Source organism: Pteropus medius, unplaced genomic scaffold (genome assembly GCF_902729225.1).
Source record: "Pteropus medius unplaced genomic scaffold, Ma_sr-lr_union100, whole genome shotgun sequence".
In the NCBI taxonomy this organism is placed as follows: domain Eukaryota; kingdom Metazoa; phylum Chordata; class Mammalia; order Chiroptera; family Pteropodidae; genus Pteropus; species Pteropus medius.
Genome location: NW_024340849.1, coordinates 2,975,804 through 3,002,020, shown reverse-complemented (window position 1 = coordinate 3,002,020; position 26,217 = coordinate 2,975,804). Strand labels below are relative to the sequence as shown.

Genomic DNA, 26,217 nt, shown 5'->3' with positions numbered 1-26,217 from the left:
GTGCTGATCCAGGTGTAGCTTTTGTCCTGACGATAGAAGCTGTTCTGTCTCTACAGATGCAGGGACAGAGTCCCAACCTGACCCCAAAACGGTGACACAGGAGGAATGGGAAGCTTCTGTGGCTTGTTCGTGGCTATTTCCCGACCCTATCTCTAATGAGCTAGTGCTAACTCCCACTGCTAAAAGCCTCTCCCGTTAGGTGTCCAGTGGGCTGGGGTGAGGGACAGCCAGACACGGCCCCTGACCGAGGACAGGCGCAGAGGGCCTGCCGTGCCCCCAGCCCTGTTCTCTGAGGCTCTCCGAGCTCAGAGCGCCACTCTGTGAGCCTTGCGACCTCGCCACCTTGCCTGGGGCCTGGACTGGGTGGGTGCCCGACCTAGAGGCAGTCATCGGCACATGGGCCGGTGGCTCTGGAGAATCCGGGGCACACTCTCTGCCCAGCTTGCCTGGGGCCTGGACTGGGTGGGTGCCCGACCTAGAGGCAGTCATCGGCACATGGGCCGGTGGCTCTGGAGAATCCGGGGCACACTCTCTGCCCAGCTGGGGACCTGACTCCTAATGGCGACTTGCTGAAGCAGTCACGCTCTCTTTTGAGAAATTCCAGCCTAAGACAGAGAACATGAACCTCTCGGCATCCAAGTGAGTGGAAGCAGAATAGCAGAGAGCAGGGAGCAAAGGCATGAGGGGCGTGGCCCCCTGGGGTGACTCCTGGGTGGTGGGAGTGGATGCCGACCAGCCAGGGGCCAGTGTGACACCCGGTCCTCTGCAGGACTCTCTTCATCTGGGCATCTGTGTGCTTCTCTCTCTTGGGGCTCCAGGCCTAACCCAGGGGGCTCAGAGATATATTCGGCATGGTCCTCGCCTAGAGTGATGTGGGTCGGACAAAGGGCTGATGATCAGAGGAAGCGTGGGCTCCGTGAGGAAGCTGCCCTCCCTTTCCCAGCTCACATTCGATCTTATTCCTGAAGTACCTTCCGGGGTGAGTAAGCAGAAAACACGAAGAGATTTGTTAACTACAGAACTGCTGCCCTGCTCAGAGGAGCCATTGCTGTAGAGAGAGGGATTCTGAGCAGAGACCTACCCCCCTACCCCGGGAAGCAGGGAGGACACTGTGGACCACGGAGGCTCCACAGGGGGACACACACCCCAGGGGCTACGGCAGGTGAAATGCAAAGCATGAGTCTGGGGTGACCTAGGGCCCGCAGCCCCGACATCTGTGTTCTCGCTCCCACTCGGGGTCAGACCTCATACTCTCCTGGGACTGGGGACAGGAGGCCACAGCAGGACTACAAGGAAAACTAGAAAGTTTGCGCTCAGCCTTTGAGCTTTCAAGGGCTCCCCGGCCCCCATCATAAACCACGGGTGCCGTATATGACAGCCACGCTGATGGTGAAGGCCCCGCTGGTCAGAGGAACTGGAAGCATCTGGGGCTGGAGGAGGAGGCTGGCCGACGCCATGGGATGAAAGCAGGGCAAGGAGACTCCTGGGGACCGTGAGGTGGACTCGAGTTCACCAGCCACTTGAGACTAAGGAATCACGGGGCACGGCAGGTCACCTACAATTCCCTCCTGACTGATTGCTCTGCTTTCTTCCTTACGGGTCCTACGCAGCAGGCATTCTCCCTACCACATCCCACATCTGCTTTCTGGAGAATGAGTGTGTTCTCCAAAGCAGCCTCTGTGCCCAGGAAAAGTCTCAATTTTCCAGAGGGACAGGCGAGCTCGTGGGGTGTGTGTGTGTGTGTGTGTGTGTGTGTGTGTGTGTGTGTGTGTGTGTTGAGTTAAGCTTAGTTAAACAGAAGTGACTCAGATTCTGGAGACCAAGCTCTGTGACTTGTGCTGGGAACTGAAAATCGTGGTATTTGGAAGCATGATCTAATGTTTTATGAGTGGACTTGTAATCAGTAGTAACTTTCATAGTGCTTCTATTCCCTAAATTCTCAGAATAAGTCACATCACTTCTTCTGAAGCAACCAACCTCTCTCTGGTCAGCCACGCTCATTCCTCTTTCCTTGTTTTCTCTCATGGTGTCCCTGTTCCTCGAAAATCCAGCAGAGAAGAAGAGAAACGAAACCTATTTACTTAGCTCCTTAGGCTAAAATTAGATTTGTCCCTACTCAAAGCATCCTTTACCCTGAGAAGAAATAGATTGAAGGGCCACCTGCTGGAGATGCTGAGCAGTGCACACTTAGGTTTAAGCATTAGCCCATTGACTTAGTAGCGGTGTCAGGCAGTGTGGTCATCTGACTGAGATACCTGGGGGTACGAGAAGACTTGAAGGAGGGCTCAGACAGTTTTAAGGGCACCAATTCCCGGCTGCTCAAATTCCCTGTGTATTCTCTCCAGAGCGAATAGGCCTGAGGACAGGCGGGCAGTGGAGCTACCTGCTCTCCTCCTTCAGGCCTTCCTGCTCTCCTCGCCAGCACACTCAGTGCTCCAGACTGAATGTCTGTGTCCCCAGAATTCATAGGTCGAGAACTGACCCCCGAGGGGATGGTATTTGGAGAGGTGGCCTTTGAGAGGTGATTGGGTCCTGAAGGTGGCCTCAGAGAGCTCTCCCACCCCCTCTACCGCCTGGGACACAGTGAGAAGACAGCTGACTATCTTTGGACCGAAAAGCAGGCTCTCGCCAGACATGGACTCTGAGGGCACCTTGATCACGGACTTCCAGCTCCAGGACTGAGAAAAATAAAATTCTGTTGTTTATAAGCCAGTTACTAACTCTTTAAAAGCCTCAAATGCTCCAAACAGTATATTATTGGAGAATGCCTCCTTAATCAAGGACATGTCAGTTACATATTTTGCATTATTTCAAGGGGTAGCAGGTAGGAAGTTCTACCTTGTGACAACATTATAATTCCAAGTAAATGAGTTCTATATCGAGAGTGAATTTTGTAGCTTCTTACCTTTTATTCAGATTTTTAGGAGAAACATTATCATTACCTTTTGTCAAATGAATATAGGTATTGTAAATGCATATTCACTTTTTACGTGAACCCGTCTCCTCCTTACTCTTGTGTTTCAACAGCTTCGTTGCTAATTTATCTATTACCACCAAAAACCTATAAAATTTTCATAAACTTAATGGGTAATATGTTATGAATTCTACTCAAAATCACTTTTTTTGCTGTATTTTTCAGTGAACCCTGTCTCATTCCAGCAATAACTTCAATAATTTCAAAATACCTGAACTAATTTTTTTAAAAACACAATAGATATGATTAAAGGATATGTTTTCAATGAATTACTTTTAATATCTAAAAGTCTTTACCAAAATATATAATATATTTAGGTGTTTTTTATCAATCATGTACTAATAATAATTGTAATGATAATTTAATCCACAAGAAAACTTTAAAACTTAGAACTTTCTAGCTATAAGAAAGTAAATATTAATTTAAACTTACACGTATGCGTAGTCTATTGCGGAGAAGTATGGTAGGCTCATCAATAAAAAAACTATCAAATGTATAAAAATGTTACAATATGACAAAATTCTGCAAGAGATATAAATGGAAATAGAATTTTAAAGGGAAAACAAACCATGTAAAATTTAAATGAGGACGTAATTTTATTTTAAAATATTTACAGGATGTGGGAAATTACATCCATTGCAACTGTTAAACTTTTATTTTTAAAAAAAGTAAAAAATGTGGGAGGGGTACAAGTTTTCCCAAATTCTTTTGGGAATATGCTAATGGAATAGCTGTTAAGCCCCCAGATTGTAAGGATTAAAAAGATAAGTAGTAAATGCTCAATAAATACGTGGTGAGTCCTGTGGACCCTGAGAAAGAAGACACCTACCAAGAAGGGGTCCTGGTGGCTAACTGGGCCCAAATTTTAAAAAAACAAAGTCTAGCAGCCATTTCTAAACAGGGGCCTCTCACTCAAGCCACGCTTCACGGAGAGACCTACAGGAACCGCCTGCCTGACTGTGCTGCCGCCATCAGAGCCAGCCCTTATAAAGGAGTCATTGTAATCCTATTATAACCAAGAGGTTGAGACGTCCCCCTCTGATAGGAGCTGTGCAGCTCTACCCCCATTAGCATCTTCTTCAATGTATCAGAGTAGCGCCATTCTCACCAATCAGGACAGCGCTTTTTTGGACCAATCAAACAGTGAGAATTTGGAGTCCTCATTTGCATAAGGATGGACCAGTCAGGGACCAGGAATGGAGACTTCTGGTTATATGTCAGCTCCCCTCTTAATGGATGGCTAGAGAGGAGAGTCCCTTTCCCTTTCCATGGAAGACTGAAGGTTGCCTTAGTTTCCCAGTCTGGAAGGCTCACAGTGGAGAAGAGCAGGGCTGTCTAGCCAGAGAGAGTGCTGGCCACGGTACGTGGCCCTAGGGTCACCTCACAGCTGCTCCTTAATTGAGCTGAATCACAATTGAGTCGTTTTTACTAAATAAAGTTTCCTTCACTGCACCGCAATTTGTAGATTCCTGTTGGCATTGACTTGCGCCAATGACCATCGGTTGACCAGCTGCCTCTTCAGTAATTCCTAGGATTACTGAATTTAAGTTCTCGAATAATTCTTCTATCAGTGATGGTGCTGATGAAGGCTTTGGGAATGAAGTGTCAAAGCTCTGTGAAATGGAAACGTGTGTGACGGGCAAACTGTGCACTACTCGGGAGCCCAGGAAAACAGGGACTCTCAATGGGGGGTCACGGGACCCACCCCCGAAACCAGAGGGCTCCGCGCTTTGACTATCGGGGCCTCATTAATGACCACCAATCACCCCAACGTTGAGGCACTAGGCAGATGGCACCAGGTGAGGTCATCACCCCACGGCGAAGGCTCAGAGGACCGAGCCTCCCCACGTTCTCAGCGTGGCGTCTCTTCCCGCGGGGCGGGGCGGGGCGACGCCTGTCAGAGAGCCAGGCCTGGGCCGGAAGAGGACGGAAGCGTAAGCAACAAGTCATGGTGGCGGGGCGGAGGGCGGCATGCGGTAGGGTGGCGAGGGGCGACGGGGTAGCGGTGAGGGCGTAGCAGACGTAGCGGCGAGGTAAGTGGCGGGTGAAGGAACAGAACGACGCCTGAGATGGAGTGAAAGGGCGGGGTGTTTCTGGTAAGTGAAAGGGCAGGGCAACCTGCCGGGTCTCAACCTGGCTGAGGTGAATCGGGGCAAGACGGAACCGAATGTGTCCGTCTGGGGCGGCGGCGCAACAACCAGCAGTGGCAGTGGTGGTCAGTTTCACAGTGAGTGGGCGCTCCGCGGGTCGACCGGCAGATTCAAGTGGGGCGGCGGGCGTCGCGCCTCGGCGGGTGGAAGTGGGGCGGAGGCCGAGGGGCGAGCGGCAGAGGCCGGGCGTGCGCGGCGGGCCGCGGTCGGAGGCCCCGAGAGGAGTCGCGCCCCGGAGCCCGGCTCCGGAGGGGCCGTGCCCACCGCCTGGTCCGCGTCGCCGGCAGTGACAGGAAAAGAGGGTGTCTCGTTAAAATGGAACGGGCACGGGGACCAGGGGCGTTGCGGGCGGCAGGAAGAGCGCCCCGAGCTCCGGCCGGTCACGCCCTCCGTCGGGCGAGGCCTGCAGGAAACTAAAACCTTCCCTCGCAGGTCCGGGGCAGGGCAGCCGTCCCATCGTGTGTAAAATGGACATGGCCCTTGGTTCAGGGTCGTCTGGTGCTAACAATAAAGCTCTAAATTGGGCAAATTGGAGGTTCTTGCCCCTGTTTTATTGGTTTTTACAGAGATTCCAACCCATAATTTAGGCATTTATTTAATATATGCCTTGAGTTAATGGGGGACAAGATTGGGAAACTGAGAACTAAAAGAATCGTTGATGGTGTTGCTTGGTGGTTCCTGGTGCTACCAGTTTCGTTTCTCCTTCCCCTCCCAATGGTTTCACTATTTAAACTTTGTTATTCCTCAGGAAAGTAGATTTTAAGAGGAGAGTCAAGATGGTACTTCCTTTGAAAGGATATTTGCTATCATTCACTCCAACATAGTGCTTTTACCTTAACAAACTGAGTTCAAAGGGGCATATAAAAGTGATCCCATTTATTTTGGGGGAGGCAGAAGGCAAAGAATAACCCAAAACTGTGAATCGGAGAAAGGAAATGGACTTGGCTTAGCTGGCCTTGACCTTATCAGTAGTTCAGAGATGTTGCTTTTTGTCCAGCCCTGGAAGTTGGCATGGAGAGCTTTCCCAGTCTGGTCTGTTGACTGTGGAGATCCTCCAGATCCTCCTAGAAGACCATTGGTTCATTTGGCTGCAAAGAACATAATGTTAATGCGACTATACCACAGTGAGCTTGGGATCCGTGGTATTTAGTGACCGATAACCCAAGTAAGAGTGCACAGCATAACACGTTGTCATAGGTAGCTTCCCTGTTTGCATTTTCAGCGATGGGTGAAAATTTGGCTAATAACACCCAGGAAGTTTCTCTACAGCGCTCACAGGCTGTCTTACTAGGCTTTTTCAGATGAGAGCCTCAGCCGAAACAATCAGTTGGCTAGGAAGTTTGTAAATATTTATGCCCCGTCGCTGGTGTTTGCCGAGGAGGAAGGAGGCACTGAGAATAAGTAGTCTGACCTCCTGTCCTTACTCAATTCACTGCACAGCTCAGGTAACTGCCATAATCTGCTGAGCAGCTGCCACGCTTCATGTCACAGTGGGAACAGTCACCCCTCTGTTTAGAAATTAATTTGGAATCCTATACCAAGAAAAAATGCTCTTTGACCGCGGTGCGTGGGTACGCAGGCATCAGAGCTACTAGACGTGGTGAGATCGTGTGACTTCAGCTGAGCTCTGTTCAACCACCACTTAAGTCTGAGTCTTGCCACTTGACAGAATCCTTCTTGTCAGTTGAAGGAAGGGGACAGAACCAATTTTGAAAGTCTCAATACCGGAGCCAATTTTTGTTTCACGTACATTCCAGATTTTAAAGACGATCACGTTAAATGATTTCTTTTCGTCTGCGTTCGTGAGGTGGAGCGGAGTGTGCTGGGTTTCACACAGGAGAAACGATGTTAGAAAATGCCCTCGGGAGGGAAGCTGTGAGTTGGACGGGAGTGGCTCTGTCTTCATCGGGCCTTTATGGCGGTGTCACTTGTTGCCCTCCGCAGTTTCAGAATTCGGATTATCAACCTTAGAGAGTATCTGCCTCTCCTTGCGCTTTTTTGCTGTGTCGTGGGTTAGTGGCTACGAGAGACAGACTGTGACCCTTGCTGGAATCCTTGAAGTGATTATTTCCTCTGTGGTCATAGGAAGTGGAAAATTCTCTGTGCTTTAGAGAGTAAAATTTAAAAGAAATTAAGTGCCGATAAATCAGTGCTACTGGGAAGTCCCTACCTCTAATTTTCATCAGATTGTCTTCAGCTCAGACCCTTTCTTCAGTTTTCTGCCACTTTGACACATTTTAGGGTACCGTCTCCTTCTGAAAAAGAATGGGAGATCAACGTGAGCCTCTAACTGCCCCCAGAGCTTTCATTTCTGCCTCCGTGGTCACCTGCTGTCCTCGTGATGGCTGGGAAGGTGGGGTAGGAGTTTATGACCCTGAACTGCCTTCCTGACCCTTCACCAGTCAGGTGTTGGGTAGAGGCAGGATTGACAACTTGTTCTTCCTTCTAAGACTCTCCAAGGTCTGCGGTCTGGTTGAAAGATGTCGGTCCTCACTACCCTGTTTAAGTATGTTGATGAAAATCAGGATCGCTACATTAAGGTGAGGGAATATTTACTTAAGTAAACCTAAAATTTTCTTTCATTCTATGGGGCTCAGAGAAACTAGTATGAATTATGCTGCTTAAATCTAATATTAACAATAGACAAACACTATATGACCTCACTTATGTGCACAGTCTAAAAAACGTGAACTCAAAGCAGCAGAGTGGAATGGTGGTTGCCAGGGGCTGGTGCGGGGAGCAGGCAGACGTGGTCAAAGGGCACAGACTTCCAGTTATAAAATGAACAAGTCCTGGGACCTAATGAATAGCATGGTGATTGACGTCAACGATACTGCACTGTGTTCTTGAACTTTGCCAAGAGAGTAGATCTTAAGTGTCTTCACCACAAAAAAAAAAAAAAAATTAACAAAAAAAATGTATGTATGTGTATGTACTTACAGTACGGAAGTTACACTTTTGGCTTTTGATAGAAAGTCTTAATATATGTTTCTAGAAATAGCAGAGGTAATCCCAGATTTTCAATTAATCTCCACCTGTAATTTTTTTGTGGTATACATAAAGACCTGTTATGTATTTAGCAGGTTTTAATGATTTGGTAATGTTATATATTAATATGTTTCTTGAGATTAACATAAAGAATCATGCTTTAAAGTTTTTCTTTAGATGCATTTCAGATGAAATTGTTAGTCTCATTCTAAAACTTTAGAGAACTTGGCCATTGTTGAGATGATGACTAAGCTAAGTTGGACTGTGAAAATGTTGGGTGTTTTTAAGTCTTCAGCAAAAAGCAAGCGAGAGAGATCTCTTCTTCTATACCTAGTCAGCATGTTCAGATGGCGTCAACTTTGGATGCCTGAGACACGGCAAAGTGACTGCCTTTCCTCCTGAAGGACCCCTTGTGAGAACCCCTTCGTGCTTTCTGTCCATACACAGAAACTTGCGGAATGGGTGGCCATCCAGAGTGTGTCTGCGTGGCCCGAGAAGAGAGGGGAGATCAGAAGGATGATGGAAGTCGCCGCTGGGGACATCAAGCAGCTGGGCGGCTCCGTGGAACTGGTGGATATCGGAAAACAGAAGGTAGAGTGTGGTTCTTGGCGAGGCAGAGCCGTAGTGAGCAGGTGGCACCTGAGGAGCTGAGAGGACTCAGTGGGTTCTCAAACCATTGGATGCCTCAGATCACCTGCTGGTTAAAACAAACACCTGATTTAGATGCTAATCTCTGCGTGATTTCTTATGGTTGGGTTGGAGCAGAAGTTTTGTCATGCTCAGTATTTTTCTCCAGGAAGGAGAACTGTTGAGCATCACTTAATAATAGTTAGCATCATGGGCATTCTTAGAAAATGGCTGGGTACAACCCCCCACCTCCCCCCATCCCCCACCCCGCCCCTGCAGTGTCCCTCAGTATCCCACCTGGTAGGAAAAAGAGCTACTTTGAATGTGGGGCTGGAGGCTCAGTTATATTGTAAGGCAGGGTTCTGACAGATGCAGTTGGTCGTTTTCCTCCAAACTTATATGAGTAATCTCGCTTTACACCGAGCTGGTCCCTCTCTTAGTTCAGATGACTTCGACCCTGTGTGAGTTACATGTTTCATGCCATCTGTTTTCAGAGTTGCCCTGCCCAGCTGTGGGCTTGTGGCATTTCGTGATGGTCTTTTCTTGTTAGACTGTGGGAGCTGGAGGAGCAAGTATGGGTACATGGTGTTCCCCACAGCCTGAGACGGCAGTGGTCTAGGGCAGTGGTCCCCAACCTTCCTGGCACCAGGAACCAATGCTCTTATGAGAATCTAATGCCTGCTGATCCGAGGTGGAGCTGAGGCGGCGATGCTGGCGCTGGGGAGCGACCGCAAATGCAGACGAAGCCTCTCTTGCTCGCTACCGCTCACCTCCTGCAGTGAAGCCTGGTTTCTAACAGGCCACAGCCGGTACTGGTCCATGGCCTGGGAGTTGGGGACCTCTGGTCTTGGTGAAAGGCAGAGGGGTCCAGCTGATGCCGAAGTGGGGGAAGCGCTGTGTTCGATGTGGGGATTGACGCTGATTTGCCTACCTGCATTTCTAGTCTAGGCAAAGAGGATGCCGTGGTTAAGATACAGGGCGGTGGGAGAGAGCAGAGAGGGAGGACCAGCTCCCACCGCCTGACTAGGCGCAGCTCCCAGTGACTTGCGTTCTCTGTGTCCTGGCCGAAGGCCCTTTCTGTGCGTGATAGTAATCTATATGCGGAATTTCAAAAACGTACCTTATCTGCCTTTAAAAATTTACCAAATCGCCTGCAGTTGGTAAACATAATTCAGTGTATATGCTCTGGATTGTAGGAAAGTAAATTCTTGTTAATCGATGACTCAGTTGAAGAATGTGACCTTAAACTCTACAATAGAGAGTGATTAATGAGAACAGATAACGCTCCAGCTATTTCAACAGTGCCTGCAGCAAACACCAGAATGTTTGAAGAAAGGCCATCTTTGGTTCCCCTCTCGCCTCCTAGCTCCCTGATGGCTCAGAGATACCACTCCCTCCCATTTTACTGGGCAAACTGGGCTCCGACCCCCAGAAGAAGACGGTGTGTGTGTATGGACATCTGGACGTGCAGCCGGCAGCCTTGGAGGACGGCTGGGACAGCGAGCCCTTCACCCTGGTGGAGCGAGATGGTGAGGCCCCTGCTCAGGAGCACCTGTGTGGCTTGGCTGAAGCCAGGTCGCGGTGGTCTCCTGGGTGCCAGCTTCCCAGAACAGATGGCCTTCATGTAACTTAGAAGTCCAGTCCCCACAGATTTTGGCAGGTGTTCCGGTCCTGGAAACGTCACAAAAACCCCTGTCCTTGAGGAAACGAGGTCTCGTGGCCTTGGGTCAGCTACGCTTCCCTCTGTTGCTGGCAGGTCTCAGAAAACCGTCAGAACTGCGGCCTGTAGCTTCTCCCACTCCCCCGGGCCCCCCAGCTCCCCTTCCCCACTCCCCCAGGCCCCCCAGTAGCTCCCAGGCCTCCCAGGCCTCAGTCCCTGCCTCAGCTCTCCTCCACTTGCTCCTCCTCTCATACTGACTGAGTCCTGCACTCTCCCAGCCCCACCCCCCTCACACCCCAAGATCTCACATGCCTCTGATTGGCACCCCTGGAGACTTGGTGACACTGGCTTCTTCAGCTCTCTGTCTCGTCCCCTCCTCTATCACTGGTGCCACATGAATACCTGTGTAGGCACCAGCACTTGTCACCCAGTGCAGCCCCTCCCTGGCCACACAGGACAGGCACACTCAGTAGACTCCGGGCATCGCCGGAGCTGGGCAGGGTACTGGGCAGAGGGGCGCTGCGCTTGCCCTGGCACTCGGCCCGCAGTCACTTCCGCAGCGGCAGGCAGTGGTCGCAGGAACAAGCAGGCTTCTGAGGGAGCCCTCTAGCGCCTGTGAAAAGTTGGGTTTAACTCGAAATTTCTAGGGTAATGATTGTTTTAAATTAAGCCTCATACTACTTTGGGGTGGGCCAAGTTAAAACTGCCAAACATTTGAAGTCTCAGGAATGAGGAATGAGGAAGTCAGGGGTGGCCAGGACAGACCACGAGAGAGACTGCGTCCCCAGCAGGCGATGGCTGTCCTTGCTCTGACCTGGTCTGTCTCGCAGTGCCTTGTGTCCCGTGACAGAGGGCCAGGAGGAGGGCCTGGCCTGCTTCCCCACTTGTGGTCCATGGCGGCCAGTGCCCAGCCCAGACACCCGGCTTTGTCCGGGTCTCAGGAGCAGGTACACAGAGGGACAGTGCTATGACTTACTACACATTGTGTCTTTTAGTTCTCAAAGTGATACCCTAGAGAAATAAATCACAAATTTAAGATTTATTCTTTATCGATTTGATGTTGAAAGTGGGGTGTGGTGAGGCAGGTAGTTGGTTCCTACCTGTGACCGGTTTCCCGCCCTTCCCGCTGCCAGCTGGTTATGGAAACAGATTTTAAAGCTGTGGCCGGCAGAGGTTTCCTGGAGCTGTGTCTGACGTCCATGCCCCAGGTCCGCAGGACGCGCACACTGCCTGCCCGCGGTGCCAGCGGGCGGGAGGGGCTGGGCGCACCACGCAGCTTACTCCTGGGCGCCGGCAGTTCTGGCAGGGTGGTGGGTGGAGAATTGGGGCTTCTGGTGGGGTGCAAGGGGACTTCTGATTTCTGGAGGAACTGTTAGGACGGCTGGGTGTGGTTTTCTAAGATGTTACCAGATGTTCACTGTCGTCGTCATCATAACTTCATGAATTTGCTCGTTGCTGTTCCAGGCAAGTTGTATGGGAGAGGCGCAACAGACGATAAGGGGCCAGTGGCTGGCTGGATGAACGCCCTGGAGGCCTTCCAGAAAACAGGTCAGGTATGTTCCCCACGTCGGGCTGTGCCTGCATCATCAGATTCCCTCCAAGTGCTGCAAAGCTGGCCCTGCTGGCCCCAGAACAGCTCGTAAAGCTCCAGGATCCCTGGGCTGTGAGACAGCGCTCTCACCCACGCCGTCCGCACCGGGACGCAGAGCTACGGTTGTAAGTCGCAGTCTGGCTTCAGAAACTCTGCGGATGTGATCGTGGCGGTGTCCAGTGGCCGCACTGCTGATGCTGCAGCGGGGACCCAGGCCACACATGAGCGGCCCGCCAGGGAGCATGCTCGCCCCCTCGCATGGGCTCTGCGATAACGGACAGGCCCCTTGCTCTGCGCCATTATCAGCTTCCTAAATGCACACTTTGTTTTAAAGATACATTTAAAAAATATTAAGTATCTATTCCTTGTTGAAAGTCGCCTGTAAAATACAGAGAAGTAGAGAGGAAAAAGTTGCCTAGAATCTCAGCATTTTGTTACGTGCCAATCTTTTCAACTGTTTTTAACCCAATTGTGATAGTATATAGATGGTTTTTGCATCTTTTATCTCGTATTGTGATAAAAGCAGTTATATGACAAGCATTTTTGTCAGCATGAAGTGGTAGATTCGAACAGGGTCATGGAACCTCTGGTCCAGGCATCCATTTTGCACAGGAGAGAGCCAAGGCCCAGAATCTGTGGAGGGCGGGGCCCATGTGGCCACCACGTGCTAGGCACAGGAGCAGGGATGGCTCTCCATCCTCCAGGGCCCTCAGGGCCTGGGGCAGCCGAGGGGAGGAACGGCCATGTGTAGGGCAGAGCCACCCAGATCAGCTCCACTTACATCTGTCCCACACACTTGTCCCACACACCGAGGTCCCGAGAAGGATTCCATTCGTGGGCCTGAGGGGGGAAGGCAGGCCGTGCTGGGAGCAGTGCCGCCTAGGGCCAGTCCTGGCCAGGTCTCTGCAGGCTGGGGTCCGAGCGAGGCCTGTGCCACACCGTGCACCCCGGGACACCGCAGAGCGGGGGCAGGTGGACAGTGGTGTATCAAAGTTGTCAGCGCTTCAGGATAGGGGCCTTGGTGCGAGAGAGTGGAAGCCATCATGCAGAAACGCCTTCTGAGTTAGGAAAAGGCTCTCCCTCCCTCAGGGCGGAGCAGGGACCAGGGTGGCTTTGTGTCACAGCCTTTTACATCAGTGCAGGCATGCTGGGTGCATGCAGAGACCCCGTGCCTAGGAGGCCTGGTGACACAGGAACTCCTCAGAAGGAGTTCTCAGGATGTGACTGTGGCTGGAACAAGGCTTGTCCCCTGACAGCCCAGCGCCTGGGGACTGGGTCACTATAGGACGCACACAGCCCCAGTGGCTGGTCTGGAGGAAGTCGCGTGTTCGAAATTGGTGATTTCAGAGTACTCGGCGACTTCCTGTCTGTTATTTCTAAGAACTAAAGGTTCACGAGCGCCGAACGCCTGCCAGTGTTCTTCCTTTCACAGGAAGTTCCTGTCAACATTCGCTTCTGCCTGGAAGGCATGGAGGAGTCGGGCTCCGAAGGCCTGGATGAACTGATCTTTGCCCAGAAAGACACATTCTTTAAAGACGTGGACTACATCTGCATCTCTGACAATTACTGGCTGGGGAAGAAGAAGCCATGCATCACGTATGGTCTCAGGGGCATTTGCTACTTCTTCATCGAGGTACCGTGCCGCGCTCGGTGGTGGCGTCCCCAAGCCACAGTCAGCTTGTTCCCCGCTAGCTCACGTGTGGGTACCAGGAAGCTCCACAGGCACGAGGGAGGAACACAGTCCTAGCTCCCTCCCGTGGCATAAGCCCTCGTAACACTGCAGGCCCAGAGGCCGGTAGGAGGCAGCGTCACCGGCTTCCAGCTAGGGTGCTCTCCATGGTGTTGTCTGGAAGCACTTGAGAAAAGATGAAATGCTAGTCCATTTAGAGGAGAGAACGCGTGCAGTGCATTTTAAAGACTTCCTTTTAAAAGTTAGAATGTTCGTACTTCCGCCCATAAGCTTTGTCCCTTGACTGAGGATCGGAGGGAGTGGGGATGTTGCCCTCAGCACAGAAGACGATGGGGACAGGCCTGCGCTCACTGTCGGGTCAGCCGGGCCTCGGGCTCTCGTCTGCAGAGGAGGGTGGGGGTTCCTGCCACACAGGTTAGCTCCTGCGTGCAGAGGCGGCTTACAGGCCGGAAAGAGCTAGAAACGATCGCAGTTGTTGCACTCACCGCTCACTCCGGGCCAGGCACCCTTCTGCCTGTTGCAGGCAACCTGGCAAGGACTCAGCAGCTGGAGGGAGCGCCTTCCTGTGCCATGCCGCGGGGAGGAGCCTAAGGCCATGAAGGCCCCACCCCAGCTGGTCACACAGCTAGTCAGTGCTGGCCGGGGTCTGAGCCCCTGTCCCTGGGCTCCAGGTCCTTGCTGGCTCTTTTTCATAGTCTCATCCTTTCAGCACTGGGCGTAGGGTCTTCACAGAACCTCCAGAAAGGACCTGAGAGCTTGACGAGTCCCCCACAGCGTGCCTCCTCCTGTGGGCATCACTCCTGGCTCAGCTGTGGGCAGCATTCCTGGTTTACTCGGACTGGCATTTCCAAGGGTGTTTTTTTGTTGTTGCTTCCAAAGTTTTGTAATTTAGGGAATACTTTGTTTTGATCGTTGAGGGCAAATCTTGATTTAAAAAATTGCCTGTCAGGTCTTGTGAACGTTCTTTGTTCAATTTACTGTCACATGATGATAATAAGCTTCCGCTAAGCAGCCAAACAGAGTGGCCTTTGTTTCCGTCCAGGTGGAATGCAGTGACAGAGACCTGCACTCTGGCGTGTACGGGGGCTCGGTGCACGAGGCCATGACAGACCTCATTGCGCTGATGGGTGAGCGGGGCTTTGGTGGGTGCGGGCGGTTTGGGGGAGAGGTCGGAGTGGGCCTTTTTCCAGGCCGCCGTCAGCGCTGGTGCATCCAAGCAGTTTTCACGAGCCACTTCTTGTCACGCTGTTTCTCCTTCTCCGCTCACTGCTCCCTGTAAAGACTGGACGCTGACGCTTCATTTCTGCCTCCATCTTCCTCACACCCTCCCTTCCCTGTGTCACCAAACCCTGCCTCGCCTCCAAGTCCAGCTTGGCACCCCTGGCTCCTTCCCCTAGACAGGGCATGTCCCCTGGAATCACACGACTGTCTTAGCTCTGGACACGGTGTGTGTCCTGTTCCTCAGAGCGCATCTGATCCAGTCTGCGATACGTGGTAACTGGCCACAGGGAGGTCTCCCGGTGGCCAGCTCTGTGAGAGCGAGGCCCCAGCTCCCTCGCCTGTTTCCCTCCCCAGGCGGACGATGGCTGCCACGCGTGTGCAGTCGGGAGGCCGCTCTGCCCGCACAGCATCCCCTCCGTAGCCGGGAGCAGCTGGTTTCTTGCGGGCGGTGCACCGAAAGAGAGCTTTCGGATAGCGTGCTTTTCAGGGGAGGCCCAGTGTGCCCTGGTCTGGGACAGGGGACGGTCTACCTGCCCTTCCGTGTCTCAGTCTCCGTACCTTAAAAGTGGGGTTGGTGCTGCTCGCCTCGCTGAGTCCTTGTGGTGGATAAATGTCATAAGAAATACGTGTGCCCGCGCCGTCACGTGTGCCAGGACGGCTGGCCCTCGGCCCGCGGCTGCACGGCCTACACCCTGGTCCTGCGGTGGGCACCGCTCACCCTGCCGCCTGCGTGCTGAGTGCCCTCGCCCGCTCTCCCCAGGCTCCTTGCTGGACAGGAAGGGGAAGATCCTCGTCCCCGGCCTCAGCGAGGCCGTAGCGCCCGTGACGGAGGAGGAGCTGGAGCTGTACGACGAGATCGACTTCGACCTGAAGGAATACGCCAAGGACGTGGGGGCGGAGACCCTGCTACACAGCTGCAAGGTGCCCAGGCCACCTGAGTGCCCTGTGTGGGGACGCCTGTGGGCGGGAGCCAGAGGGGCTGGCAGAGATGCGGCGTGTCCGTGTGCCTGGCCATCGGGTGGTACGGGACGCTCCCGGGCCGGAGCTGGGAGCTTTTCGGCAATGTCCGGAGTTTGTTTTGATGACATGGGACTGGAGAACGTGTGCCGAGAAGCCCGGTGAGGGCAGCACTTGCCCGTTTGCATGAGGAGGACGCTGTGCTCAGCACTGGGCCGGTGGTGACTTCCTGCCTGACGGAGCCCATACAGGGGTGGCACCTGTTAGCACCAACGTTTACTTCCCCACTGGGAGAAACTCGGCTCTGGACCGTCTCTAGTTCCTGGTTTCCGGGTGTGGATGTGAGCGCGCTCTGCGTAGCCAGCATTGCTCGAACTCCAGCGACAGGCTCTGGGGGGACAAGGGGTGCATGGCCAGCCGGCTCAGCTCTTGGCTTCTGTCTCTCCAAGAGACAGGTGGGCAAAGACCTCGAGAGGGTGTGTGGAGGCTGCACGGGTGGTCCAGAGCTGTGTGTGCCTGCAGGGGGCAGCGAGGCCCGCAGGGGATAGGCGGCCGAGCCGGGGGAGGGCGCGCATGAGGCTCTGAAGATGCCTGGTAAAGGCTGAGATCAGCCGAGGCACCCTGTGCCCTCCCAGGAGGTGGCGGTGTGACCAGCTGTGAGAGGAGCGTGAGGCTCCCAGACCCCAGGACAGTGGTGAGGGCCAGGTGGGGGCTGGGTGGGGGCTGAGGCCGGGAGGCTGCCATGGGAGAGGACACTGGGCTGGCGTGGGGGGGATGAGCAGGTGGGAGAAAGTCGCCTTGGGCGACCACGTGGCGCGGAAGCTTTGCAGGTGGAGCTGGGAGACGGTCCTGGCCCGTGGCGGTCGGTGGGCCCCGAAGCCACGGGCAGTCTGGGAGGGACGAGTCTGGGAAAAGCGGGTCTGAAGCAGCGTCTGTCACCTTCTGCACTGCTGCATTCAGAGTGACATTTGCTGTTACGTAAGGTGTCACGGTGGGGCCACCTTACGTGTGTGGCTATGTCACTGAGCAGCCCTGGGGGCCCCATCGGTTTCTCTGGGCTGGCCAGCTGCTCAGGTGGCTGCGCGTCCTCTCCTGACCCATCTTGTGCCGCTGCTGGGACACACAGGGCACAAGAGGCAGTAGTATCGTTTATGTGCTCGGGAGACAGAAGGCCGCTTCATGCCAGTCCCCTCAGTAGAAGGTGACGTTGCTTATCCATGGTCACTGGGCTCAGGACGCAAGGGGCTGCCCTGGCTCTCCTCCCCCCATGGGAACTACCCCCTGTCCCGGGTCCTGTGGGCCTAGCAAGGGGTTCACAGATGGCCTGTTTTGCCTCCCTCTTCCTCCTGGCACCTCTGGCCCCACAGGAGCGCCATGTCTGTGGCACCCTGCCCCCAGCTTCTGCAGAGTTGGCAGGAATCACCAGCAGTAAAGAGCTGCGTTAGGGCGCAGACATGCCACCCGAGGGGCCGACCAGAGTGCGGAGCCCCCTTTGTGGGCTCGGGGGCGGGCGCCTCTGCCAGTGCTGCAGGCTCTGTACTCCTCCCTTGCTCGTGTGGCCCCTGGTTGATGGCTGGTGACACGGAGGGACCTCCCAAATGGCACTCCCATCCTCTCCAGCAGCAGACACTTGTCCCCTGACCCGCTCTGCCATTTCCTGCAGAAGGACATCCTGATGCACAGGTGGCGGTACCCATCCTTGTCCCTCCACGGGATCGAAGGCGCCTTCTCTGGTACGGGGGCCAAGACCGTGATTCCGAGGAAGGTGGTTGGCAAGTTCTCCATCAGGCTTGTGCCGAACATGACTCCGGAGGCCGTCAACCAGCAGGCATGTGGGGCGCGGGGGTACGGGGAACCAGCAGAGGCTCGGGGTGCAGAAGACTTCTCCTAGGGCTGCGGACAGCTGCAGAGACGCCAACCCCAAACCCACCCATTCCCACTTCTCGATTCTGGCCAGCTAGATTAGATAATTACTAGAATAAGCAGTTCAGAAACTGATTAAAGATAAAGGCCATATAAAAAGTGTCACATATAAGTGACATTCATCACTGCTGAGGCATGCCAAATCTTGACCTGACCTCATCCTGAGGCTTCAGATCGGATGCTGACTTCGAGTCAAGTATGTTATGGTAAGAGTCCAGGGGAGTGACTTCTGGGCTGTGGTGAGGAGCAGAGCGGAAGGTTCCAGAAGGGGAGGATCCAGAGGGGGCAGGTTCTGGTTGCCGTAGGTCAGCCAGGCTTTCGGGGAGCAGCCACCTGGCCGGGCAGGTTTCCTGGGGTGGGGGCTCAAGGCCTTGCCTGTTGCAGAGAAGCCGAGGATCAGGATTCTGGCATCAGGACGTGTCCCTGGGTCAGCACCAGGCTCAATTTTTGGTCCGGATGTGATTGTTCTTATAAAGCAAATCGAAGAAAATTTTTAAAACTTGGTTCAAATATTATCATGTGGGAATATTTCTATAAAGGGTAAATTGCTTGAGATTAAAACATTAACTTTTACTTTCAAATGACTGGATTTTGTTTCTTAAAATCCCTTTTTCTGTTATCACAGTTACGCAGTTCAGTGTTTAGCAGCAGAAAATGAGAGCCCCTGTAGATTCGTAGACCGGCTGTAGGCCCGTGGTAGGCCCATTGTAGATGCGCTGCAGACTCGGTCTGCGTTCGCTGTAAGCCTGTCGTAGACTCGTGGTAGATCCTCATAGAACAGATCCCTGGCACCGGATCAGGTGCCAGGCCTTATGACACTGTGTCTCCTCTGTGTGTGGTTCAGGTCACAAACTACCTGACAAAGAAGTTCGCCGAGCTGCGCAGCCCCAACAAGTTCCGGGTGTACATGGGCCACGGCGGGAAGCCCTGGGTGTCCGACTTCAACCACCCCCACTACATGGCCGGGAGGAAAGCCCTGAAAACAGGTAGACGTTCTCCTTGGGGACGGGTGCTAGGGCCCTTGGCGTGTCTGCTGGGGCCCTCCCGTGTCCTATGGGCACATGGCTACGGGGTGACGCTCGGAGCAGAGTCGGCATGCAGGCTAGGCGGCACCCCCAGCGACCTCGCGGGTGGCCGCCGTCCCCAGGCCTGCAGGGCGGGGGATCCGCGATGGAGCCCAGCCTCGCAGCCCAGGGCTCACTGTCCCTCTTTCTTCATTTCCCCCGCAGTGTTCGGTGTGGAGCCGGACTTAACCAGGGAAGGTGGCAGCATCCCTGTGACCCTCACTTTTCAGGAGGCCACAGGCAAGAATGTCATGCTGTTGCCTGTGGGGTCAGCCGATGACGGCGCCCACTCCCAGAATGAGAAGCTCAACAGGTGAGGCTCCAGGCCCTTGGTCCTGAATCCAGGCCAGTCTCCTCGTGGGTGCCAGAGAGAAATCCTGTGACAGCCCAGGGCGTCCCCCAAGTCCCCTCCAGTTCCTTCCTCTTTCACACCGTCGCCTGTCCTGCTGCAAAGAGAGCGAGAGGCGGCAGTTTCTGGGGACACCCCCCCTCCCCCAGTGCTCTCCACTGTCTGTCCTTGGTGTGGTGACAACTGATTGGAGGCAGGGGAGACGGCCTGCGGGCAGTGGCAGCTCTTAAAACCCAGGTTTGACCGGCAGTCTGTGTTTAGCTCTGTGCTTCACCTGCGACTCCTGAAAGGGCCTCCGCACGTCCCTGCTTGAAAGATCACAGCGTCGTTGCCAGCTTCACAAGCCACCTTCATGCGTCCCTGCTTTATGCAGACGTGATGGGGACCTCGGAGTTGGCAGCAGTGAGCAGAGGCCCACACAGGCAGGGAGGACCAGAGGCAGTTGAGGAAGAGCTGCGGGGGACAGGAAGCAGGGGCCACCCCACGGTCATGGGTGGGCCCGTCAGGGCCAAAGACAGAGGCAGAGTCCCCGCATGGGGGCTGAGGGACAAGACAGACCTGGATCCTAGGGCACGAGGTGGAGGCTTCAGATCCGAATGATGGGAGGGCTTTTCATAACCAGGCACTGGGTGAGAGCGTCTGTTCTGTTGGACCGGGACCAGGGCCGGTCCCTGTGGGGCAGTCGGACTGACCTGCACTTGGGACCGGGTGCCTGGATTCTAACGGCCAGCAGAGCTCGGGGCCGGCCAGCCGAGATGGTGGGGTGCTCCCAGAATGCCATGCGTGTGCCTGGACCTCGGACACCAGCCAACACAATGACTTGTCCCTCTCCATTAGGCATAACTACGTAGAAGGAACGAAAATGCTGGCCGCGTACCTGTATGAAGTGTCTCAGCTGAAGGACTGAGGGCCCTGTGTCGGGGAGCGCCACCGAAGGAGCCCCACCCTCCCCTGTCCCCTTCCAGTTGCTCAGGAAGGCAGCGTCTCTCCCTGTCCTCTCCCGTCAGGCCATGCACAGACTTCCCAGCGTAGACTCGGGGACACCCACCTGTCCCCAGGGGGTTACGTCCAGCAGGCAGTCGCACACGTTCAGCCCTGGGGGCTTACAGATGACCCTGAATGACTGTGTCCCCAGAAAATAGGCACAACCTAACAGCATGAGTTCTTCTGTAGAAAGTTCTGGGCGTGTCCTGGTCCCATGTCTGCCTTCCGATTCAGGGTCAGGGAGCGGATGCCTCGAGGGGCTGCCCTCTGGTCACTCATGGTCGCACGGTGCCGTCCTCCCCGAAGACCGTAGCCAATGCTGACACCTCCCAGCATCTTGTTGGCCCTCACACCTGAACCTAACAGGGGCTTGTTGGTCTGTGCTGATGAATAAAAAGTACCAGCGAAGCCTCTGGATGCGTCACTGCCCGTCCGACTTGCCCAGGGAGCACACTGCATGTGGCAGGGTGGTGGCGTGTCCCCCTCCCCAATCCCTGTGGCAGGAGAGTGCCCCCCATTCCTTACACCGCCAAGTCGCCAAACATCAAATTAAACTGGTTTAAACAAAATGGAGACTTTATTGGCCCAGCTGATAAAAAGACCAGAGTAAATGACACTCAGGCCTTGTAAAGTCTGTCGCGGCCACTTTGCCGGCCATCGGGGCGTGTGGCTCAGCACTTGAACAGGAAAAGGGTGCTAGCAATTGGGCCCTCATAGCGACACTTAATAGCACAGGGTAGTGGCACTGGAAGTCATCCTTTTAGCTCCCATGGCCTCTCTCTGACACCTGCTCCCTGAGACCGCCCCCGTCCCCGGAGGCCTGCCCACGGTGTCCTTCCTAGCCAGCCATCCCAGTCCTCGGGTCAGCTGACCCTGGGAAAGCGGGCTCGGTCACTGTGCACACCAGCTTCCAGCTAGAGCACGCGAGCTCTACGCGCGAAGAGGGTGTTTGTCAGCGAACGTCCCAGGAGAGCTGCGCATAGGGGAGGCTCTGGAATGGCCAAAATTACCGTTAGTTACTCCACGGCGGGAAGCCGGCCACTGGTGGCAACACGGCTGCCTGGTCTCCTTGGGAAAGGACTTTACAGGGCCGCATTCCTGACCTGGAGGAACTTGGATGAGGGAACGTGGAGTTCACTCGGCGCTGGTTGCTGTTTTGGTTTCGGTCAGGAAGGCGGTGCTAGACCACAAGGATCTTAAACCACGATCAGTGAGGATGCAGGCTAGGCTACTGTGACGGGACCAACGGCTTCCCCGCGCCACAGGTGACATTTCTCTGCACACAGGGCCACGCAGGCCGGCCCGGGCTGGCACGGTGGCCCCTCCGTGCTGGTGGCTGGGCTCCTGGATGGCGCCTCCCCCACCCTGTGTCCTCTCCTGTGCGTGACCGCTGCTGCAGCCCCTGCCTCTCCAGCTGCGTTTCACCCTGGCGTGAGGAGCAGGGAGGGGCTGTTTTGCTTGAGGGCGCAGGCCAGAGGGAAACGCTTCTTCCATTGGCATCTTACTCTTAGGAAGCAGTCACGTGGCCACTCCAAACTGCACGGGAGTTGGGGAGCCAGGCCTGGCCGAAATCCTGGGGCTCTGCAGGAGGGGAGCATACTGGGCAGTCAGCCTTTAAGTCCTCCTCGCGCCGTGGTTACCATGACATTTGTCCCAAGGAAAACCGAGAGAAGGAAACGGTATGCAGCATTAGACTCAGGGGACACTGTTACTCATTTTTCAGAGAAAATTGGGACCTCTGCCTTGGCCCCGAGGCTTTGAGGAGCATGCCGAGTGGTGAGGGGCAGCAGAGCTTGCCACCCAAAGTATGCCTTCTTTTAGATGTTGATTATTTTAGCTGGTTATTTTTAAGAAACTAAAGATTCAAGAAAAACCTTTGACCCTCCTCACAACTGCCTAACCAGAGGACCTGCTCCAGGAAGGAGCCGTTATCATACACGACTACTTTAACATGAACTAGGCGTGATGGGGACGAACCTCGCGAGACTTGGTCAGTCCTCTCTGTGTTCCCACAAATTTATTTACCAAACGTTTGCTTTTGCAGCTCCACATGAATTTCCTTCCTGCCCTTTGAAGTCCCAGACCCATCCCCCACCCCTTCTTAGCTCCAGATGGCATCTCGGCCTTAACCGCCCATTCTGTCCTCAGGTCTCATTCTTAAGAGGACCCCATATGTACACATGGCATAAATTTGGTCATTTAGTCCAGACTGAAGAACTTAGAAAAGAAGAAGGAAAATTAATATTTCCACGCCCCCCGTTTCGGGGAGCGGGGCAGGAGGCCGGCCCTGGCTGGATCCGTTCGCTCTAGGCCAGCTGGAGGTGAGACCCCGGGGGTCCTAGGCCAGCACGAGGTAGGTGTTCTCACTATGTCGCACTCCCGCCATCTCTGGCCGTGGGGTCTCGTGGGGCGAGAGTGGTAAGAACCTTCTCGTTCTAAATTTGGATGAGCAGGAGAAAATATGTGAAAGTAGCTTTGGGGCGAAGGTGACGCGGTAAAGATGTGGTTTGGGGACTCTCGCTTCCTGCGATCCTGCCCTCGTGTGGCCGTGTCGTCTGCGCCGTCTGCCTCGCTGTTTGGAGAGCTTGGTTTTCCTCGTTGGTCTCTGGTCCCCGGGGGGTGCACGTATCGCCGTGCTTCGGGCAGCCAGTCAGGTAGAATGGGGATTCGGGGCAGCTGTGTCCAGTCGATTTATCTTTTGCCCGACTGTGCCAGCCAGCTCCCAGGGGGATTCGTTATGAGGGGTCCCGGTCCACAGAGGCCTTTGTCACTTCAACCTTCATTGCATTACTGCCTGTAGCAATAATGCCACAGGGGCTTTTGCCATCGGACTGTCCTGGGGGTGACCTTTAGGATCCTGTGAGGGCTGTGTCCTTGGAACTCTGTCGAAGTCTCTTGCTTCCCTGGTTAGACCGTGCAAGGCTTACTGATTTGAGTCACTATTGAGATTACTAAATCCTACCATCACTGGCCAGACAATGGGTCCTTTGAATTGGGAAAACTTCTATACTGGAAAAATTTTAGAGCTCTCATTGTAAATAGCTGTTTTATTGGTTCCTATAGAAAGATCAATTTTTTAAAAAGCGGGAAGAATACAAAGAAATATAACTATCAGCCTTCTACGCAAAAACCGGTTTGGAAAGCCTTATTGAATGTTTTGCTTTAGCTTCCTCTCATGGGTCTTACAGATATTAATAAAAATATGAAGTTAATTAACGAGAATGGGGAGAGGCTGAGGGGAGTCACAGGACTCTTCCCAACAAGGTAGAAATTTTGAAAAGATTATTAAGAAATAAGGCGAATAAAGTAAATATTGATGAGAGCAGAAGAAAGGAAGCAGGAGGGGAAGTCAGGGCTTCATCCCTGCAGGGTCAGTAAGAAATGTGGGAGAGGAGTCTAACACTGAAGGGCTTGAAGCAAAGGTTTTAACAGCGCGACCTAAGATCGGGCAGTCAAAGAGAGGCCCCGCCGGTCCCCATCATCACAGCGCCCCGGCACGGAGAAATGTTAAAAGCTGGAAGGCAGAAATTCCAATGGGAAACCTGACCAACAATCGCTGGGGCTGCGGTAGGGGAGTAGCCTCCTCCTGGGTCCAGAAGCTCCTGTGCACCGCAGTGGCTCAGGTGACAGGTTGAGAGTACATAAAAATGTCATGGCCAATAAGAGTGTGAAGATTGCAGTGTTTAAGCAGACAGTACATAAAGAAGTTGTGTCAGCTTTTAATGGGAATGAGTATTAAACCTGGCTGGGGACCACTTCCCCCACACACTGCTGGAGAAAAGAAGGCGCGTAAATCCGCCTTTCAAACAGTATAAACCAGACGTACGAATGGAATCAGTAAGATCTCTGAGCCCACCTGGTGTGGAACGGAAGCTACAGGCTTCTGGGCCCGGAGGGGGAGGGGCGGGGAGCGGATGCAAACAGAATTTTGAAAAGCTTGTAACCTGGGTGGACACTCTCTGTGCTTTCAGGACGCAGATGTCCCACCCCATCTTCTCTAGAACCTAAAGCCATTCCTTTAAATGCAAATGATTATTAGAAATTGGGCAAATAAAAAACCCTAAGTGTTTTCTCTACAACTATGAGATCTGTTTGTGTTTGTGTTTGTCTGGTTTTTTTATTTTATAAAATTTATTTAAATTAGTTTCAAGTATACAGTACATTGGTTAGACATCTATAGAGTTCATAAAACGATCCCCCCAATTGCTCCCTCCCTCCCCTGGCCTCCACTTAGCATCATATTAATGCTAACTGTGTTAGTCTGTTTTATCTGCGATATATTATTTTTCTACCTCCAGATGGTATTACTGAATAAAAAAAAAAATTCTTTTTTGGTAAACAGCTCTGTTTAATTGACTTAAAGGAGTTAAGCACTTACATAAATTTTAAAATATATTACTTTAAAATCTGAAACATGTTTTACAAATTCTGGGAAAATACTTGTTATTAAAGCTAATCTGCATATTGGTTTAATTAAAACAGACATGTTTTTAGAACTGGGTATAATTAAATATACTTAATGAGTATAATTAAATATAATTAAGTATAATATTTTTATTTTACCCATAGTATTAAAGTATAATATCTTTTATTTTACTTACTTTATAAAATAAGTTCATATTTCTCCACAAAATTTGTCAGCAGGAAAACTAGCTTTGGATAATTGACACTGATGTCTTCTGGAGTTTTCATGGGTAATCTAAATATAATTGTTAAGGAGTAATAAACTAAATAGCTGTAAGAAAAATTTTTTAAATTGGGGGGGAAACTTTTTAGCAATAATTATATGGCATATGTACTAAAAAATAGTTTCCCAAAATCTTTGGTAATTTGAAACAATAGCATTTTATGAAATTAAGTGGTGAAAAATTTTGAATATCTAGATTATTTTCAAATAAGAAAAAAACTGAAACCTTAATTGCTAAATAAGTCTATCTTATTTTTCCTTTCCATCACAGAGAAACTAAAAGATAAATTTGGATCTTTTAACGAATATGACTTATGCTTTATTGAGGAAGCAAATGTTTCTAAAAAGTATTATATACATTTGCCAGTAAAAGGACTCATGTTTTCAGAGGCTATGAAATGTATTCATAAATCTGCCAATCAAAACAGTGCTACTTGCTTATTTTTAATTTTAGAAATTAAGGTTTCTAAGGGTTAAGAATTAGAATTCTAATAAATGTGGAAGGAATTAATGTGTATTAAGGTACAAGGTATGAAAATGTATTTTGAGGAAGTTAAAAGAAAATGGTTTGTCCTGAAATAAGTTGGTCATTTCTGAATGGGTGAGAGAACAGGAGACAAACTAAATTGGGCAAGGAAAGTTGTTCAAAGTTTGTGAGAAGGAATCTTGAGAAAAGTTTATGTGCGGTCAAGTTGAATAAGGGAATTTAAATACGAAGAGTAAGCTGATACAAAGGGAGAGTCGGGTTCTCTTTCTCTCTGTTAAAAGGGCAAAGTTTTCCTGGACTATTGTTCTGCTCCCAGTAAGATACTGTGAAGTGTTTTCTGCCAAGAAAGCAAAGATTCGGTTTTATCAAAATGATTTTCTGTGTTTTATGTTGTCCTAATCAGGTCCTAGATAACTCAAGAAAACAGAATCTTCTTGCTTTCCTGCCCTTTGATACCCCAAAACACACCCCCCCCTTCTTCTAAACTCAAGATGGCATCTGAACCTTAACTGCCCAGTCTGTCCTGGGAACCCACAGTCTTAGGGACCCCCGTATGTACATATGTGGTACATTTGGTCATTTTCTCCCGTGAATCTGTCTCGTGTTAATTTGATGATTAGTTTAGCCAAAGAACTTAGAAGAGTGGAAGGAAATGTCCCTTTTCTGTCCCCACAGTGGGGACGAGGACGCCAAGCTGTGAGAACGGTCTTGACAGTCTTCCTTCCTCTTCCTTGCGCGGTTTCACAGTCAGACGTGACCGTGGGCGCCCTCAGGCTCACCGTGGAGCCCGGCGCTGTCTGCTCCTCTCAGGTGAGCACTCCAGGTCACAAGTCACGTGCGTTCGGTAGACCCGACTGCTCTGCAT

General features: G+C 52.3%; 1 protein-coding gene across 1 annotated transcript; it reads left to right on the top strand.

Annotated features, from left to right (window-relative positions):
- The first annotated feature begins 7,465 nt into the window (after nucleotides 1-7,465).
- On the top strand, nucleotides 7,466-20,747 carry CNDP2 (carnosine dipeptidase 2). Its single transcript, XM_039839607.1, has 11 exons — nucleotides 7,466-7,664; nucleotides 8,560-8,703; nucleotides 10,106-10,268; nucleotides 11,864-11,952; nucleotides 13,423-13,623; nucleotides 14,723-14,807; nucleotides 15,662-15,822; nucleotides 17,522-17,686; nucleotides 18,626-18,767; nucleotides 19,011-19,158; nucleotides 20,032-20,747. Exons 1-11 carry the CDS (start codon nucleotides 7,605-7,607, stop codon nucleotides 20,099-20,101), a joined length of 1,428 nt encoding a protein of 475 aa, XP_039695541.1. The 5' UTR covers nucleotides 7,466-7,604; the 3' UTR covers nucleotides 20,102-20,747.
- Nucleotides 20,748-26,217: the final 5,470 nt, after the last annotated feature.

What these genes read in the sequence shown, in the direction of transcription:
- CNDP2 (XM_039839607.1), top strand. Translation starts at nt 7,605, where the DNA reads ATGTCGGTCCTCACTACCCTGTTTAAGTATGTTGATGAAAATCAGGAT. An exon ending in TGGATATCGGAAAACAGAAG is followed by an intron (nt 8,704 to 10,105) that starts GTAGAGTGTGGT and finishes CTCGCCTCCTAG; the next exon opens with CTCCCTGATGGCTCAGAGAT. An exon ending in CCCTGCTACACAGCTGCAAG is followed by an intron (nt 15,823 to 17,521) that starts GTGCCCAGGCCA and finishes CATTTCCTGCAG; the next exon opens with AAGGACATCCTGATGCACAG.